General features: G+C 40.0%; 1 protein-coding gene across 1 annotated transcript in view; it reads right to left on the bottom strand.

Annotated features, from left to right (window-relative positions):
* The window catches only part of EPB41L5 (erythrocyte membrane protein band 4.1 like 5), a 214491-nt gene that overhangs the window by 56625 nt on the left and 137603 nt on the right, over window positions 1-20263 (bottom strand). Inside the window, exons 18-20 of the mRNA XM_023556079.2 lie at window positions 15697-15794; window positions 8510-8638; window positions 446-510 (exon numbers count right to left, since the gene is read on the bottom strand). Of these exons, the coding sequence (XP_023411847.2) occupies window positions 446-510; window positions 8510-8638; window positions 15697-15794 (292 nt within the window). The remainder of the gene's footprint in view (window positions 1-445; window positions 511-8509; window positions 8639-15696; window positions 15795-20263) is intronic.

Genomic DNA, 20263 nt, shown 5'->3' with positions numbered 1-20263 from the left:
TAGTCTCGCTATCCTTGCCTCTAAGGAGCATTCCGGCTGTACTTCTTCCAAAACAGATTTGTTTGTTCTTTTGGCAGTCCACGGTATATTCAATACACTTCACCAACACCATGATTCAAAGGTGTCAATTCTTCGGTATTCCTTACTCACTGTCCAGCTTTCACATGCATATGAGGCCACTGAAAACAGCATGGCTTGTAAATTTATAAATATGTTTAAAAATTGTTCTGCTGTATGATTTCAATCAAGTAAAGAAAAATGGGGATGTAGGGAGACTAATCGGGAGTATCTTCAAATAATCTAAAACTAGGTACTAGGAGCTATGGAATGGATAGGTATCTTGTAACCATGTGGTGATGAATAGGGAAGGAGGAAAAAAAGAAAAAAAAAAGTTAAGAGGAAAGAATAAGAACATCAATTTAATTGAGCCCACTCAGAACTGTACCTGTTTGCAGTGGCATCCTGAACATTGGCGTTTTTATGACTTAACAAACTATCTTCTCTTGTAACCTAATAAAATGAAATCATGAAAAAAATTAAATCTTTGTTGAGGATACTATTACAAAAAATTTAAATTTCTTTCCAGTAAAATCAGAAGTATCACAGTTTGCTTCAGTTAATTATAACTTCCGTATGGAAATATCAGTACTGTGCCTCATTTAATCCTAGCCCGTACCCAAACCCAGTAATCCAAGCTCCAACTTCCCATATGTTGCCACACAAATTCACACGCTCTTCCCAGACAGCTTCCAGTTATTTAAGAAAAACAGCATTAGCCAAAAGATTCAATATCAGAGTTTCTCAAATTTATATGATTAAAAAAAGAAACAGATGTTAAGCTGTATATTTGGCTTTTTATGTCTTCCCAAATGCAAGGAATATTTTAGGAGGGACTTTCTAAAAAATGTTTCTTAAGAAGTCCGTTTTCTCCTCCACTTTACTGAGCTATCACTTAAAAAAAAAAAAAATGATCACTTACATAGAGTAAAATGTACTCATTTTCAGTGTACAGTTCAATGAATTCTGAAAAATATATGCAGATGCATAACCAACTACAACCAACACAGGGAACAGTTCCACTACCCCCCCAAAATGTTCCCTTGAGGTGTTCCTAGGTAATTGTTTCAAAAACCCTTGCATGTGGTAAACAAACTGTATTTTCTACAGTTTCATGTAAATGGTATCCTTTGTGTTTGCCTCTTTAGAGCAACAAGATGTTTTTGAGAGTCAACCACGATGCTGCATGCATCACAAATTCCTTTCTTTTTATTTCCTGGGTAGTGAAATAACCAAAAAAAAAAAAAAACAAACTAAACCCATTGCCATCAAGTTGATTCCGACTCATACTACCCAGCAAATAGAAAGAAATACCACAATTTGTACTATCGGTTTACCCGTTGATGCACATTTAGATTGATTCTAGTTTTTGACTGTTATAAAGTTGCTAGGAATAGTCGTATACTAATATCTACGTGAATGTAAGTTTTAATTTCTCCTCGGTAAATACCTACAAGTGGAATTGCTGGGTCAGATGCTAAGTGCATATTTTCCAGATTGCTTGTACCATTTTCATTCCTACCAGCAGTTTACACATATACATCATAGAAGCTCCATCATCACCAACATAGACTGTTGTCTTTCGCTTTAGCTGCTGCAGCCAAGTACGATGTTAGCTATATAATTTCCGTTGATGCCTTTTATTAGGGAAAGCAAGTTTCCTTCTAGTCCTAGTTTGCTGAGAGTTTTATTATGAACAGGTGTTGACTCTTCTGAGCTGCCTTTTCTGTATCAGTTGAGATCACAGTTTGAAAAATTTTTTTAATATGGTGAATTTTTGTTACACTGGTTTTTGAATGATAAACCAACCTTCATTCCTGAAATAAATCATACTTGCTCATGATGTACTATCTTTTCTACAAGTTGTTGCAAATGATTTGCTTACATTTTGTTAAAGACTTTCATGTTCCTGTTCAAGAGGAATATTCGTCTGTCGTTTCTTAAAATATCTTTTTCTGGTTTTGTTATTCGGGTAACACTAGCCCCATAAAATGAGTTAGAAAGTCCTTCCTCTTCTACTTTCTGAAAGAGTTGTGTAGAACTGTCACTATTTCTTCCTTAAATATTGAGTAGAATTCAGCAATGAAGCCATCTGGTTCTAGATTGTCTTTGTTGGAAAGTTTTTAAGTATTAAATCAATCCCTCTTCTCTGAGGCTATTCAGGATATTTCCCTCTTGTCTCAGTCAAGAAATACCCAAAGCATAACTGAAATGTAAGGTAATGACAATGACAAGTATTACTGCTGCTGCTGCTACTACTACTACTGGGGGTCAGCACCTTTTAAATGTGCATTATATGCCAAGAACCATGCCATGTCCTTTTCATTCATTACCATATCTCATCCTTATAAAAAATACTACCCATTTAAGGTAGACCATTATCCTTACTTTAAAAATGATTAAACTGAGGCTCAGAGAGGTTAACTAACTTGCCCCATGTCACAAACCTAGTAGGTGGCAGAAGTAGAAACGGGATCCAAATCCAAGTTATCTGATTTCACACAACTTGTCATAATTTCATTTTTTTAATTTTTATTGTGCTTTAAGTGAAAGTTTACAAGTCAGTCTCTTATACAAAAATTTATATACAACTTGCTATATACTCCCAGTTGCTCTAATGAGACAGCACACTCCTTCTCACCACCCTGTATTTCCACGTCCATTCAGCCAGTTTCTGTTCCCCTCTGCCTTCTCATCTCCCCTCCAGACAGACACTGCCCACATTGTCTCATATGTCTACTTGATCCAAGGAGCTCATTCCTCACCAGTATCATTTTCTATCTTATCGTCCAGTCCAATCTCTGTCTGAAGAGTTGGCTTTGGGAATGGTTCCTGTCTTGGGCTAATAGAAGGTCTGGGGACCATGACCTCCGGGTTCCTTCTAGTCTCAGTCAGACCATTAAGTCTGGTCTTTTTAGGAGAATTTGAGGTCCTCATCCCTCTGCTCTCCAGTGCCTTCAGGGGTTCATTGTTGTGTTCCCTGTCAGGGCAGTCACTGGTTGTAGCTGGGCATCATCTAGTTCTTCTGGTCTCAGGATGATGCAGTCTCTGGTTTATCTGGCCCCTTCTGTCTCTTGGGTTCATAATTACCTTGTGTCTTTGGTGTTCTTCATTCTCCTTTGCTCCAGGTGGGTTGAGACCCATTGATGCATCTTAGATGGCCACTTGCTAGCATTTAAGACCCTAAGCACCACTCTCCAAAGTGGGATGCAGAATGTTTTCTTAATAGATTTTATTATGCCAATTGACTTAGATGTCCCCTGAAACCATGGTCCCCAAACCCCTGCCCCTGCTATGCTGGCCTTCGAAGCATTCGATTTATTCATGAAACTTCTTTGCTTTTGGTTTAGGCCAGTTGTGCTGACCTCTCCTGTATTGGTTGTTATCTTTCCCTTCACCTAAAATAGTTCTAATCAACTCTCTACTACCTAATTAGTGAATACCCCTCTCCCTCCCTCCCTCCTCTCATAACCATCAAAGAATATTTCCTTCTCTGTTTAAACTATTTCTTGAGTTCTTATAATAGTGGTATTATACAATATTTGTCCTTTTGCAACTGACTAAATTTCATTCAGCACAATGCCTTCCCGATTTCTCCATGTTATCATATGTTTCACGGATTCATCATTGTTCTTTATCAATGTGTAGTATTCTATCCTGTGAATATACCATAATTTATTACCCATTCATCCGTTGATGGGCACCTTGGTTCCTTCCATCTTTTTGCTATTCTAAACAGTGCTGCAATGAGCATGGGTATGTATATATCTGCTCCTGTAAAGGCTCTTATTTCTCTAGGAAAAATCCCAAGGAGTGGGATTGTATGGTAGTTCTAGCTCTAGCTTTTTAAGGAAGCGCCAAATCAGTTTCCAAAGTGGCTGTACCATTCTACATTCCCACCAGCCTTATATAAACGTTTCAGTCTCTCCACAACCTCTCCAACATTTATTGTTTTTTGGATTAATGCCAGCCTTGCTGGAGATGGAATCTCATTGTAGTGCTGATTTGCATTTCTCTAATGACTAACGATCGTGCTCATTTCCTCATATATCTGGTAACTATCTGAATGTCTTCTTTAGTGAAGTGTCTGTTCATATCCCTTGCCCATTTTTTAATTGGGTTGTTTGTGTTTTTGTTGTTGGGTTTTTGCAGTATCACGTAGATTTTAGAGACGAGACGCTGATCAGAAATGTTATAGCTAAAAGCTTTTTCCCAGTCTGTAGGTAATCTTTTTACTCTTTTGGTGAAGTCTTTGGATGAGCATAGGTGTTTAATTTTTAGAAGCTCCCAGGCATCTAGTTTCTCTTCTGGTGTTTGTGCATTGTTAGTAATGTTTTGTATACTGTTTATGCCATGTATTAGGGCTCCTAGCGTTGTCTCTATTTTTTCGTCCATGATCTTTATCATTTTAGATTTTTTATTTAGGTCTTTGATCCATTTTGAGTTTGTTTTTGTGCATGGTGTGAAGTATGGGTCTTGTTTCATTTTTTTTGCAGATGGATATCCAGTTATGCCAGCACCATTTGTTAAAAAGACTGTCTTTTCCCCATTTAACTGACTTTGGGCCTTTGTCAAATACCAGCTGCTCACTGTGGATGGATTTATGTCTGGATTCTCAATTCAGTTCCATTGGTCTACGTATCTGTTGTTGTACCAGTACCAAGCTGTTTTGACTACTGTGGCACTACAATATGTTCTAAAATCAGGTAGTGTGAGGCCTCCCACTTTGTTCCTCTTTCTTTAGTAAAGCTTTACTTATTCTGGGCCTCTTTTCCTTCCATATGAAGTTGGTGATTTGTTTCTCCATCTCATTAAAAAATGTCATTGGAATTTGGATTGGAATTGCATTGTATCTATATTTTAATGAGTAGGATGTTAGTCTCCTTTGTGGTTACCTTAGTGTTTACCCCTATTTTTCTAAGTTTAAACCTAACTTTCATTTATTTCGCCCTGACTTCCTCTCCATATGAAAGATCTATGACTACATTTCTTAGTCCCTCTTTTATCGTTTTAATGTTGTCTTCTTTTACATAATGACATCACTGTTTCCCTGTTTTGAAGGCTTTTTCATCTTGATTTATTTTTGTTATTTCCCTGTCTAGGCTGACATCTGGTTGCTCCGTCCAGTGTTCTAGTCTTGGGTTGATACCTGATATTATTGATTTTCTAACCAAAGAACTCCCTTTAGTATTTCTTGTAATTTTGGTTTGGTTTTTATAAATTCCCTAAACCTCTGTTTATCTGGAAATGTCCTAATTTAACTTTCATATTTGAGAGAAAGTTTTGCCAGATATATGACTCTCGGATGGCAGTTTTTTTCCTTCAATGCTTTATGTAAGTGATCCCATTGCCTCCTTGCTTGCATCGTTTCTGCCGAGTAGTCTGAGCTTATTCTTATCGACTCTCCTTTGTAGGTGACTTTTCGTTTATTCCTAGCCACTCTTAAAATTTTTTATCTTTGTTTTTGGAAAATTGATTATAATATGTCTTAGTGACTTTCTTTTGAGATCTACCTTATGTGGCATATGATGAGCATCTTGGATAGATATCTTCTCATCTTTCACGGTATCAGGGAAGTTTCCGGCCAACAATTCTCCCTGCATTTTCTGTTATCCCTCCCTGTTATGGTATTCCAATCACTCGTAGGTTACTTCTTTTGATAGAGTCCCATATGATTCTTAAGGTTTCTTCATTTTTCAAAAAATTCTTTTATCTAACTTTCCTTCAAATATATTGGTGCCAAGTGCTTTATCTTCAAGTTCAGAAATTCTGCCAAAACACTTGCTCAATTCTGCTCCTCTTTCTATTGAGCTAATTCTGTAATTTTATTGTTTATCTTCTGAATTTCTGATTGCTGTCTGTCTATAGATTTTTCTAGCTTACTGAATTTTTCATTATGTTCCTGAATAACCTTTTTAATTTCTTCAACTGCTTTATCTGTGCGTTCCTTGACTTGTTCTGCATATGGCCTGATTTCCTTCCTGACGTCTTGAACGGTTCTGCAATATTAATCTTTTGTATTCTGCATTACCTTCGTCCAGAAGATTCCTTGATTTTTGTTTTGAGAGCTTGTTGAAGCAATCATGGTCTGCTTCTTTATGTGATTTGATATTGACTGTTGTCGCTGAGCCATCTATAAGTTATTTATCAGTTTATCTTATGTTTGCTTACTGTATCCTAGGTTCTCGCTTTTTGTTTTGATATGCCCAAATAGGCTGCCTGAATGAGCTAGCTTGATTATTTTCACCTCTGAAGCTCTAATGTCCTGTCACCAGATGGTGAGAGCTGTTTCCACGTATATGAGCCTAAGAGTCCATTCACTTTTCTTGTAAGGATGCAGCTCAGGTGTCCAGGTAGCTGGCCATCAAGTGTGTGGTACAGGTACTGTCCTACAATCTTAGAGGGGTGGGGGTGATTGGTGTAGGTACAGGTATCTGGATGCAGCAGGGGGCACACTCTGAACAAGGCAAGGGGCTGACAACCATTCCCTGAGTGTCTGTGAGGAAAGCGTGTCCTTGTTCCCCAGAGTGCACAGGTGGGTTCTTTAGCCAGACCATAGGCACCCAATGCTTTTGGTTGTAAGGACTGGGAGATACTATTTATCCTTGGACCCCTGTTGTGGTGGCTAAGTGACCTGAGTCGAGCCACCAGTCCTTAGGCCCCTGATTTGAGTAGGTGAGGATCCTGTTCAATAGGCAAAGCGGTATCAAACATCAAACACTCACCTCTTTACCATACAGCTGGAACAGTTGCAGTCTGCCAACAAGGACCTATTCTGAAATCGGCCCACACAGGTCCATGCAGGGGGGAAAGGTATTCAAAGTCTGCGGGCCATTTCTGCCTGGACAGGTGTCGCTTCTGTCCTGAGCTCCCCAGCTTAGTGAAGCTGGCAGATTATCTTTTCCCCCAATTGTCAATTTATTCCTTCTCCAAGGCCGGGTAAATGGCTCTGAGCATGCAGCAGGATCTATGTCAGGCCCAGAGAAATCGACAGCCACTGAAGCCGGCTTGGGGGCTGGGGACATGGTAAAATAAATGCAAGTACTTAGCTTTTTCCAAGAACGCTGTTCTTCTCTGGTTCTGGAGGTGTAAGCAGGCCGTGCGGCTCGCTGTCTGTCCCTGAGGAAACCACATCCAGCATGCTGCTGCCAGCCCCACTACAGATGCTCCAGGAAATGGCTCCTGACGGTTCCCGGCAATTCAGGTCTGGCAACTCCTCGCCACTTCTGAACCGTCTCTCCCACTCCCTGCCGCTTAGTCCGTTTACTGATTTTGCTTTTGATGTTCAGGGCTCCTAGCTTGTCATATATATTATCGTTTCACCTGTTTTTTTTGGGGGTGTTTTTTTGGTTGTAAGAGAAATCACCAGAAGCGTCTGACTACTCTGCCATCTTAGCCCCGCCTCTTTATTTACTTTTTATATGTAAACACTGTATGCTTTATGTTTATATGGAAAGAAAGGACAAAGAGTATATCTAAAGTCCTCTCAGGTCTGTTTAACGCTTGTGTCTGCAGAAAGGATATTTATATTGGGAGGAGGGGGGTGAAAGAAAGCATGGGCAATATTCCCAGAGTCCTCTTAGGTCTCTTCAAGGCTTGTGCCATGGGGAAAGAACATCTTCCCTTCCACAAGATCTTTTAAAATGCTAGTTCACAACCTGACTTGGTGAGGCAGGCCTCTGTCCTGGTTTTGGTACTGAGGATAAGTTTGAAAGTTAAGGAGAGCCCAGAAAAACCTGATGCCATCACCCTCATAGGAACTGCTCCCCAGACACTGCATCTTTATCAATGTCACAGTCAACTAACCACCTGGTAACTATCACTCCTGTTGCTAACAACATCAGAATTTTGCCATATTGTAGGTAGATGGGCAGTGGGGAGTAGCATATGCACAAGGAAAGCTCTAGCATCACAGGCTTAATATTGAAACCAGTTGCTGTTGAGCTGATGCCAACTCATGGCGACCCAACGTGTGTCACTGAAGCACTGTGCTCCATAGGGTTCCAAGTGCTGATTTTTTTTTAAGTAGATCACCAGGCCTTTCTTCTGAGGCATCTCTGGGTGGACTCAAAATTCCAACTTTTTGGTGGGCAGCTGAGCACATTAACCATTTGCACCACCCAGGGACTCCACATTGAAGGGAACCTAAAAATCATTAGGTTTTTTGGCTAGAAAAGTACAAAAGTGGCAAAGTGTAGGGACTCATTTTTATAGAAATTTAGTTTTTTTTTGTTTTTTACTTCTTATATCCCAGAGCCTCTTTACTCTTACTTTTTAATCTCATGACTGCTCCCTCTGAATTCAGCTTGATAAAAATTTAGAGTTGGGAAAGGCAAGTCTCTCTTCTTGTTTCTTGGTACTTCTCGCTCTCTCTCATCTCTCACTAGGTTCCTCTTGTTTAACATCCTTGTCTATTTTAAACACGTATATTATTTGTTCTTAGGTGGCTTACCTTATGCACTGCTTCAGCTTGAGCCTTCAAAATGTTACTCTTAAAGTCAGGAGGAACTCTCACGGCATTCAATCCTGGGCTCTCAATGGCATTATTAAGACATTTCTCAGTCAGCTTCACTACTTCCTCCTAGATTAAAAACAGACTAAGCAGCTCTGATAGGCTATACCAAACAAACCAAACCCAACGCCACCAAGTCAATTCCAACTCACAGTGACCCTACAGGACAGAGCAGAATTGCCCCATAAGGTTTACAAGGAACAGCTGGTGGATTCGAACCGCCGACCTTTTCAATAGTAGCCGAGCTCTTAACCACTGTGCCACCAGGGCTCCCTGATAAGCTACACAGAAGTAGGAAAGAGACTGATGAAAACATCATATTCAGAGAACCAAGAAATCATTTATCTTAAGCAGCCACATCCTATTCTAGGCATAAGCCACTCTACCTATAGATTCAAGCGGAGGCCCATTAATCACAAACATAGACCAGGAATTGGTAGGGACATCTAGAGACCATCTAGCTCAACTTCCTGTCTTTAAGCAACTGAATAACTGACTACACATTTCAGGAGAAATGCTGGAATTAAATCACACACATTCGGGCTGGATTTTAAATCAGGCCCTAAAGAGGCTAATTCCTGTAATTCTGGAGCTATCACCAGGTAGATACTTGTGTCTGCGATTATGTTATGGAGCCACAAACAGGTCATCCTCAGGTATAGACTTACTAACAAGATAGGATAAAGCACAAAGCCAGTCAATAAGACCATAGTTACAACAATGTAACTATTGCAAAAACAAATAAATAGGAGGAAACAGATTAAGAAATAAATTCAAAAGAAATGCAAATACCTGCATAACTAATTTTACTTAAAATGAATAATGATCATTAATAACAATAATTACCATTATTCTTACTGTTGTTGCTATTCTAACAACTGCCTAAACAACAAATGCAATCTAAATATTTTCTTAGACTAAGACGCTCTGGGTTTGTGTTCTGGGAAACAGGCTTGCTGCTAGGTATGGCATTACATAGTACGCCACCCTTTCAGGTCTGAAAAGATTTAATTAATGTGGTTATTCTAATTTGGTGTTTCTTAGTGTGATCACCACACATCTGCCCTCTGGGTGGGACCCTAAAATCTGAATTTTGAACAAGCTTCCCCAAGTGACTCTGATATACATAAAAGTCTGAGAATCATTACTTGAACTAGGCGGTTTATGCCCCTAACCTCTGTGACCCCCAGTCTTCAGAATGGTTCCTAACCGCTGAAAGAAGTCCCTACGTCCTATTTCAACCTGGTTCAGATGCTTTGACATTTTCTTTTCAGAGACAATTATGTCTCAGAGTTGAAGTTATTTGTGAAACCACTGATATTTGCACATTATGGGCTTCTCAAAGCAACCTGCCTACATGAAGAACAAACATTCTTACACATACAGCTGGTAAGAGCGTGAACAGTGGCCATCTTTCTGGAAGGCAATTTTGTGAAAGTACAAAAGCTCTAAAATTATGCCTGCTCTTTGATTCAGGACTTTTACTTCTAGGAATTTATCCCAAGAAAATAATCAAAGATGATTACAAATATTTAGTTATAAGGCAACTTATCATTGCATTGATTGTGACAGTGAAAGTTAGCCAACATCTGAATGTCTAAGAGGGACAATCTAAATGTCTACGCAATTTAATTATGGTCTGTAATGTGTTGCTGAAATACAGAAAGACGTCTACAATATATTAGTTTTAAAAACCAGTGTCATCCCATTTTTATTTTGGAAAACTATATCTAACACATTAAAACGTTTGGATGTTGGAATCTCACTACGAAATGGTAGATGTTTCATCTAAATATGAAAGTTTAGACTTGGAATATCTAAAAACTGCTACCTGTAGTTGTCTCTGAGTAGTGAGATAACAGATGATTTTAATTTCCTTTCCTAAAAATCTTTATTTTCTACAATTATCACGTATATACACTGCTGCTGTTGCGTGCCGTTGAGTTGATTCCAACTCACGGCGACCCTACGACAATGTACGTATAGTGGCAGTCCCGGGTTATGAACAAGCTCAGCTCCTATGTGTGTCTTTAAGTTGAATTTGTAGCTAAGTCAAAACACGTGCATACAGTTCTTACCTAGCTTTACTTTAGTTGCAAGCAGAGGCTTAATGCCTTTGGATTTAAAAGCTGCACGTGCAGCATGTGAAGGTGATGGTGAAGAAGAATTTGTTGCAAGTAGGGGTTGGTTCAATTGTTTGAAAGTGAGAGCAATTTACAAAACATTACAGGGCAAGGACAAGTTGTCCGTAAGTCGGTGTTCCTAACCCAGGGACTTGTGGCATAATACAAAAAAATTACTGAAATACAAGTTGAGTATAAGAGTTTTTAAATATTGTCACGACTATTTTATCATCACACGTAACTCCAACAGCGCCCAGTTACTATGATGTCTATATGTCTGCCTTGGATGGCCAAAATATAGCAAACAGAAGACCAAAAGAATTAAAAGGACACCCTGACTCCTAAGGCCCAAATTAGACCTGATCTGAAACAACTGTGGATATTCAGTCTACTATGAAGAGTCCTTGGCTGTCAGAGTCAGCTTAGTTAGAGAATATGTCAGGGGTTAAAGCAGACACAAACTCTACTTAAATTCTCAACCAGAAAGCCACCTACCCTTCCTGAAAGGTCCCAGTGTCCTCTAAAATTATTCAGGCCCAGATCTCAAACTACACCTGAAAAAGTCTTCGCTAGGAAGTGTGAACACCTTTCAGTGAGGCATTTTTATAACTCACGTCAAATAACCACGGTTTCGAACCAATTCAGCCAAGGCTGATAAAGTGAAACTGGAACAGACCCGAATTTTTACAATTTGGGTGATTCAGAATAGGAAAAATTACAGTTGAAGCTCTGGAATGGGGGACTCAGACACGGCGCTGTGAGCCCTTTCAGGAGCCTGATGCATGAGACTGGGTAACTGGCAGGACTGTGGAGACCGACACACATTCAAGACTTTGCAGTCCGTCACCATACTGGAGCAGGGCACTGCTGTTTCCCACTCTAAGCAAAATCCTACAGGCAAGAGACTTGGCTCCTATGCAACATGTACGTTACCCTTGTTTTCTGAGAGAGAGAGATTCAGTTTCTAGCAGGGCTTTGACCTGTAATTTGTCCTATTCTGGCTACTGTTCCAGTTCACCCAAATTCTAACAATTCAGGTCTGTCCCGGTGTTTCTTCCTCGGCTATCACTTAACTGGAAAGAACTGGTCCAAAGCAGTGCAAATGACCAAGAGTAACTGCTTTAGCATCCAAAAGAAAAATGGTACTTTATTTACAGAGAGGTCCTAATTGTGAGTGTTCCTTAGAAACACTGGAACTGTTGAATTAAAAAACAAAAAACTATACAAACCTCCTAACCGAAGTGAAGTTATTTTATGTTTTAACCTTGGGGAGATGCAAGGAGTGATTTTAAAATTGGTTATGGTTAACTTTTTTTTTCATCATGGACCCCTTTAAGAACTGACGAAAGCTATAGATCCAGTTTATCAGAAAAACATATACATGAATACAAAGATAAGAACCTACGTTCAGTTTCATGGGACTTAATTCATGGGTAGATTCATGATCTGCAGATTAAGAATCCTGTTTTGGAAGATTAGATATGATTTACCTTACATTTTTACTAAATGTACACATAAGTGTTAACCACATTTTATAAACAGTTTCTTCTGTTTCAACTCTTTAATGTATCTAAATGATGCCAGAACAGTGCTTGAGATCATAATAAATGGGACATGTGCTTTTAGAGCTAGTCTACTATGTAGCTAAAAGAATGGTAAATACTACCAGCATAACAACCTGATTTCCAGAAACAATGAAGAAAGAAAATGCACCAATGATATTAGTATAATATTAGTAACTATTCTTCATGCTAATAAAGGGCAAGACAATCATTGCCAAATAGGGAATATTTGCCTTTGCATTCTTAAAAAATATTGTTTCTACTCAACAATAAAGTGATATGCAACAGCTCAATCAACGGGGGAATGGATAAACAAAATGGAGTACATACATACAATGGAACACTACTCAACCAGTAAAAGAAATGAAGTCTTGATACATGCTACAATACTGATAGGGCTTAAAGACATTATGCTGAGTAAAATAAGTCAATCACCAAAGGACAAATATTGTATAACCTCACTTATATAAAAAGACAAGGACAGGCAAATGTATAGAGACTAAAGTTTATTAGTGATTACCAGGGACAGGAGGGAGGGGGAAACGGGGTCATTGCTTATGGAGCACTGAGTTTTGGTTCACGGTGATAGAAAAATCGTATTAAGGGTAGGATCGCACAGCTGATTATTTTAAGTGCTGTCAATAAGTTGTGAACCTATAAAATGTTGAATTGGCAAAAGTTGTGTGACAGATATATTTACAATAATGACAAAAAAACAGTAGCTGCTGAGGTTGCTTATGTACAACCAAACATCTCATGGGATTTGATTCCCTGGTTTGGTGGCTGAGGGTATGGTTTCATGGGACAGTCTGGTTAATTAACTTAATGTGTTTAGCACATCTGTTCTACCTCCTAGTTTGCTGCACAGGGCCTGGGGTCACAAAAGTTTGCAAGTGGCCAACAAAGGTGCAATAATTGGCCTCTCAATCACCTGGAGCAACAGAGTAAGAAAGACAGTCAGGAAGAGGAGGAGGCAATGGAACATGTGGCTAATTGCCTCCATCAACAACTGCCCTCTTTGCCATGAGACCAGAAGAATTAGATGGTGCCCAGCTATAATTACTGAATGATTTGATTAAGATTCTATAGAATAATCCTTATCAAAAGAAGATGCAGAACATAATTTCAAATTCTCACGGATGCCACACTTTCTGGAGCCATGGAGGCCAGATGAACCCAGAAACTACTGCCCTAAAATAATCTTTAAACCTGAAACCAAAAAATATTCCCCGAATTCTTCTTAAAACCAAACAATAGTTTAGCTTAACTAGTAAAGAATGTCCACCTTGAACATTATGCTCCTTTAAGATCTATCTATATGGGATCAGGAAACCCTGGTGGCATACTGGTTAAGTGCTATGGCTGCTAACCACAAGGGTCAGCAGTTCGAATCCGCCAGGTGCTCCTCGGAAACTCTATGGGGCAGTTCTACTCTGTCCTATAGGGTCGCTATGAGTCGGAATTGACTCGACGGCACTGGGTTTTGGTTTTTTGTTTATATGGGATCAAACTGACAACAACTCAAAAGATTAGACGGGAACCTTAGGGGGCAGTGAGTTCATGTTAATAGGGGAGGAACAACTGAGAAAAGTAGGATGAGATGGTCTTGGAGACATCTAGCTTAAATGGCATAACACAGTTTATAAAGAAAATGTTCTACATCCTACTCTGGAGAGTAGCATCTGGGGTTTTAAAAAGCTTCTAAGTGGCCATCTAAGATACTCCAATGGTCCCACCCCACCTGGAGCAAGGAGGAATGAAGAAAACCAAAGACACAAAGGAAAGATTAATCCAAGGGACTAATGGACCACAGCTACCACAGCTTCCACTGAGGCCAGCAGTATGCTGGCCATGCTAAATAATCAAGGGGCCATGTCGAGGGGCCGAGCCTGCCACCTTCAGTAACATAGAGGGTTAACTTCCAGCGTGGAAGCTATCCCCTTATTAAATAAAACAGGAACTAACCTCTGCTTTTAGAGTATCTCCTTATTTAGGTATACTTCCAGTTTAGACTCAGTTAAAGAAAGCAAGAGACTGGGGTCTTCGGTCCAGCTAAAACTGGTCTTGGACCAGCTCAGGCCCACCTGAACTGCACAGTACTGACAATCTTGCCCCTCAGACGACTTATTGACAGCAGAGACCAAAAAACACATCCCTGTCTATGTCCCGGACCTGGGAAAAATGACATCTTTGTGGCCCCCCTTTCAGATGCAGAAGATTGGACTGCTCTGAGAACTCCCTCTCGGGTCAAACCAATCACCAAGCTGGCCCTACCGTGGAGGGTTCCTGGGGACTCCAGGTTCGATTTACTTTATCCATATAAACCCCTTGGGCTATTGTTCTGGGAAACACCTTGGCAACTCGAGTCCTGGTGTGCTGCTTTACTTGGCCAACTAAATAAAGCTTCTTCTTTCACTTTAATCTGCTCTGTGTGTCTTCCTACCCATGCCAAGCAGCCCAGGAAGTGTCGGGTTACATCACCAGACCACCAGACGGAGTCCAGCACAACTAGATGGTGGCCGGCTACCACCACTGACTATTCTGACAGAGATCACAATAGAGGGTTCCCGACAGAGCTGAAGAAAAATGTAGAATGAAATTCAAATTCACAAAAAAAAGACCAGACTTGCTGGTCTGACAAGAGACTGAAGAAACTCCAAGAGTATGGCCCCCAGACACCCTTTTAACTCACTACCGAAGTCACTCCTGAGGTTCACCCTTCAGCCAAAGATTAGACAGGCCCATAAAACAAAACCAGACTAAAGGGGCATCGAACCCAGAAGCAAGGATGAGAAGCCAAGAGGGGACAGGAAAGCTGGTAATGGGGAACTCAAGATTGGAAAAGGATAGTGTTGACACATCGTGGGGTTGGCAACCAATGTCAGGAAACAATGTGTATTAATTGTTTAATGAGAAACTAATTTGCTCTGTAAACCTTCATTTAAGGCACAATTAAAAAAAAAAGAGAGAAGTACAGTGAGAATGGTTGTACAACTCAAAGAATGTAATCAACGTCACTGAAATTTACAGGTAGAAAACATGAATTGGTGTTATGTTTTTGCTCTGTATATTCTCAACAACAATAATAAAAAAATAAACTATACAAAAAAAATTTTTTGAAGGCTTTCAGCAAGTCTTTCAACTAAATCAAGACCTGTTGAACAGAATTAGAGAAAGGGTGGGTTGTACTAAAAGGTTTAGGTCATAACGCTTACTGTGGGTTAAAAAAAAGATGATTTTACTGTTGTTATTCAAGTTTCCTCTTTTTTCCTACACATACACGAATTTCACTTTTTAATTAAGTGAAAAAAGAACAGGTTTATAAAAGTGCAGCAAAGACAGATTTCCCAGCAAAAGAAAAGAAAAAGTATAAACTTTGGAAAGAGGATTTCTAAGAGCTCTGTAGATGCTTAACAGGTCCGTGAAGGAGACATCTGAGTACCTGGTTGTTGATGTTAACATCTATGTTGGAATGAGGGGATGGCAAAGGACTGTCCTCCATCTCAAGCTGTTTGAGCTTCTCTGAGGCATCTTTCAGAGCTAGGGAAAAAAAAAAAAAAAAACAGAAGGCTGGTGAAGGTATAGGCTTAAATTGCTTTTTCCCAACCCCAATTACCATCAATTAAAGGTAATAATCCAGATTATCAGGATAAAAAGGATAGAAGAGGACAAATGTATTTTCTTTCCATAACCCTGTTAGTTTGATTACTAAGAGTTAACCTTAAGCAGAACACTGCTCTGTTATCTGTTGTTGTTAAAAAGGTGTCATCAAGTCGATATTCAACTCAGTGACCCCATGGGACAGAGCAGAAGTACCCTATAGGGTTTTCTATGCTGTTATCTTTAATCTTTATGTGAGCAGATCGTCACAGGTCTTTGTCCTGTGGAGCCGCTGGGTGGGTTCAAACTGCCAACATTTCAGACAGAATCCGCGTGCTTAACCATTGCACCAACAGGGCTCCGTATCTGTATCATTCCTAAAAGCAAGTGGATATGGAATCTCTTAAGAAGGTTTACCTAGACAAGAGACTCAAGGAAGGGCTGAGAACACCTGTAGCATAATCCTTTTCTTCTATAACCACAACCCACACTCCTGTCTAAGCTCAGTACTTAACTGCTTTCTTTCCTTGGCACTGACTATACACACTGCCTACAACTAGACATATGTGGACTGTGATAGTTTATGTGTCAACTCGCCTAGGCTAGGATACTCAATTGTTTGGATCCGCACTAGTCTAGATGTTGCCGTAAAGGTGTTTTGTAGATGCGATCAACATTTACCATCGGTTCACCCTAAGGAGATTACCCTCCATCATATGGGTGGCCCTCATCCAATCAACTGAAGGACTTAAGACAAAAACTGAGGTTGCCTCGGAAAAAATGAATTCAGCCTCAGGACTGTAACGTGGAATTTCTGCCAGAGTTTCCAGTCTGTAGGGTCAATCTGCCCTACAGACTTTGGATTTGCCAGGCCCAACTCCACTATCACATAAATTAGTTCCTTAAAATAAACCTTCTATTGGTTCTGTTTCTCTGGAGCACCCTGATCAATAAATACATGGGTTAAGCTGATCACGGACACAGATGTATTCATTCACTGATCCAGCGTATTATATCATCGTGTGTGGTGCAGGATCAGTACCCTTATGTCCCATCTAGCTGCAGAACACATTACAAATGCAGTCCTCTAATCCTGAGAAGATAATACGCTAAACACAATTCAGCTTTAAGTGAACTGTATATAAATTAACCACCCTCCAACAACTTTTTGCAGGGACTAAATAAATGCAGTTTGAAATTTTACACTGTTACTTGACACAAAATTGTTGAATGCCTAATAAAAATTTATCTTTCAATATAGCCAGGCAGAAAAATGGGAGGGGGGGGGGACTAGGAAATCATTCTCTCCTGGTGGAAGGATCTTCTGAAAGTACCCAAGAGTTAGCCCAGTGGATTCTCATCCCTGGCTGCACATTAGGGTCCGATGGGAAGCTTTAAGAAACGCTGATCCTTGGGCTCAAACTAGACCAACTATTACCAGAATCTCTCTAGGTAGGACTCTGAAGGCAGGCACTGGTAGTTTTCCAAACTCTTCAAGTGATTTTAATATAAATCACTTGATATAAAAAAAAAATTATAAATATAAATCTAAGTTGAGAATCACTAATTCAACACTGATCTTCTCAAAATCTTCCCTTCCACTCCATTTAATTGCCATCTCCTGGTTTTCTTACGCTTCAAATTATCTGGTACTAAATTTTAACAAATTAAAACAAGTCCTCGAGGGCCAAAATACAACCTTGAGTTTATCCCCACTTGAATTTGGAGACCATTTCAAGAACACATTTGACACACTGAACACTAATGACAAAAGATCAAGTGAGTTGTAGAATGACATTAAGGACATCATACATGAAGAAAGCATGGTGGACCCGACAGCAGGAGACGGTGTGGCGGGCTTTCCGGCCCACCAAAAGAGAAAGCTAAGTGCCTCTGGGGAGAGGCCTAGGTCTAGGCAAAAGCATACTTGCGAGCACGGCTGGGAAGAGACTGTCCTGATGGAAGAACTGTATCCTGAGTGTTCCTGAGCCTGAATTATAATTGTTACTTCCCTAACAATCCCCATAAATGTGCGTACGGTCTGTGCATTCTGTGTGGCCATTGCAATGACTTATCAAACCCAGCAGAGGAGTACAGAGTGCCATGCAAGGGACAGGCTGGTGTTAGAATGAGTAAAGATGGCGGAAAGAGGAGGCTTGTCTGGCTTCCGCCTTATGGGAGTCAGCCTTGTGCTGTTGATCTTGGTTCTCCTTCCCCCTTGAGGGGTTGGAGAAGGTCAGACACGCCATTTTTATAACACTCTCCCATCTACCACAATCTTCTGAACAAGTATGGTCTCAATAAATGTTGTATACTAATACAACACATGGGGCCCTGGTGATGCACTGGTTAAGCACTTGGCTGCTAACAGAAAGACTGGTGATTGGAATGAACCCTTCTGTGGGAGAAAGATGTGGCAGTCTGCTTCCGTGAAGACTCAGCCTTGGAAACCCTATGGGGCAGCTCTACTCTGCCCTACAGGGTTGCTGTGAGTCAGAATCAACTCGATGAAAACAGGTAATACAATACTATAACAGCACTGAAGGAATTCAATTTTGAATTTATATAATGTATATAAAATGGAATGTAAATAAAATCAATACTGTCATCTCCATAAAGGAGAATATTTCTATTTTATACCTTGGAAATACTTTCCATTAACTAGCACTGCTTTTGGCTCAGTCTAAATTACTATAAATTACTTGGTTTGCTCTCTTACATCTTTTTAAAGGCATGCTCTGAGATACTCTGAGTTTGGTTCAGATCACTATAATAAAGCGAATATTGCAATAAAGAGAGTCACAAGGTTCTTCTGGTTTCCTCCACCACTGCCCACTGCCGTTGAATCGATTCCGACTGGTTTCCTAGTGCCTATAAAAGTTATGTTTAGACTATACTGAAGGGTCGCTATGAGTTGGAACTGACTCAGGGACACAGGTTTGGTTCTTTTGGTAGTATATTAAGTGTGCAACACCATGTCTAAAAAAACAATATACATACCTTAATTTAAAAAAATTCTTTACTGCTAAAAAATGCTAACCATCATCTGAATCTTCAACAAATCATAATCTTTTTGCTGGTGGAGGGTCTTGCCTCAATGCTGATGGCTGCTGACTGAGCAGGGTAGTGGTTGCTGAAGGTTGGTGTGGCTGGGGCAATTTCTTTAAAATAAGACAACAATGAAGTGTGCCACATCAACTAACCCTTTCTTCCACACACAAGATTTCTCTGTAGCATGTGACGCTTCCTGACAGCATTTTACCCACAGTAGAACTTCTTTCAAAATTGGAATTAATCTCAATTTCTGCCACTGCTGTATCAACCAAGTTTAGGTAATATTCTAAATTGTTTACTGTCATTTCAACAATGTTCACAGCATCTTCACCAGAAGCAGGTTCCATCTCAAGAAATCACTTTCGTTGCTCATCATAAGAAACAATTTCTCATTCATTAAGGTTTTATCATGAGATTGCAGCAATTCAGTTACATCTTCAGGCTCCATTTCTAATATTAGTACTCTTGCTATTTCCACCACTTCTTCAGTTACTTCTTCCACTCAAGTCTTTAACCCCTCAAATTCACCCAGGAGCGCTGGAATCCACTTCTGCCAAATTCCTGTTAACGGTGATATTCTGACCTCCTCCCATGAATCCTGAATGTTCTTAATGGCACCTAGAATGGTGAACCCTTTCCAGAAGGTTTTGCATTTACTTTGCCCGGATCCATCACAGGAATCACTATTTATGGCAGCTATACAAAAAAAAAACCTGTTACCGTCGAGTCAATTCCGCCTCATAGAGGCCCTATAGGACAGAGCAGAACTGCTCCTTAGTTTCTTAGAACCACCTGGTGGATTTGAACTGCAGACCTTTTGGTTAGCAGCTGTGGCTCTCAACCACTGTGCCACTAGGGTTTTCAATAGGCTTACAAAATGTACTTCTTAAATAATAAGACTTTAAAGTCTAAATTACTCCTTGAGTCATGGGCTGCAGAATGGACCCTGTGTTGGCAGGCAAGAAAACAACATTAATCTTCTTGTACATCTCCATCAGGGCTCTTGAGTAACCACGTACATTGTCAACGAGCAGTAACATTTTGAAACGAATCTTTTTTTCTGAACAGTAGGTCTCAACAGTGAGCTTAAAATATTCAGTAAACCATGTTGTAAACAGATGTGCTGTCATCCAGGCTTCCTTATTCCATTTCTAACGCACAAGCAGAGTAGATTTAGCACAATTCTTAAGGGCCCTGGAATTTCTGGAATGGTAAATAAGCACTGGCTTTAACTTAAAGTCATCCGCGGCATTAGCCCCTAACAAGAGTCAGCCTGTCCTTTCAAGCTTTCAGGCCAGGCACTGACTTCTCCTCTCTAGCTCTGAAAGTCCTAGATGGCATCTTCTTTCAATACA

The sequence above is a fragment of the Loxodonta africana genome, chromosome 6 (assembly GCF_030014295.1).
Source record: "Loxodonta africana isolate mLoxAfr1 chromosome 6, mLoxAfr1.hap2, whole genome shotgun sequence".
NCBI lineage: Eukaryota > Metazoa > Chordata > Mammalia > Proboscidea > Elephantidae > Loxodonta > Loxodonta africana.
Note: the sequence above shows the minus strand (reverse complement) of the source record. Positions and strands in the feature narration are given on the sequence as shown.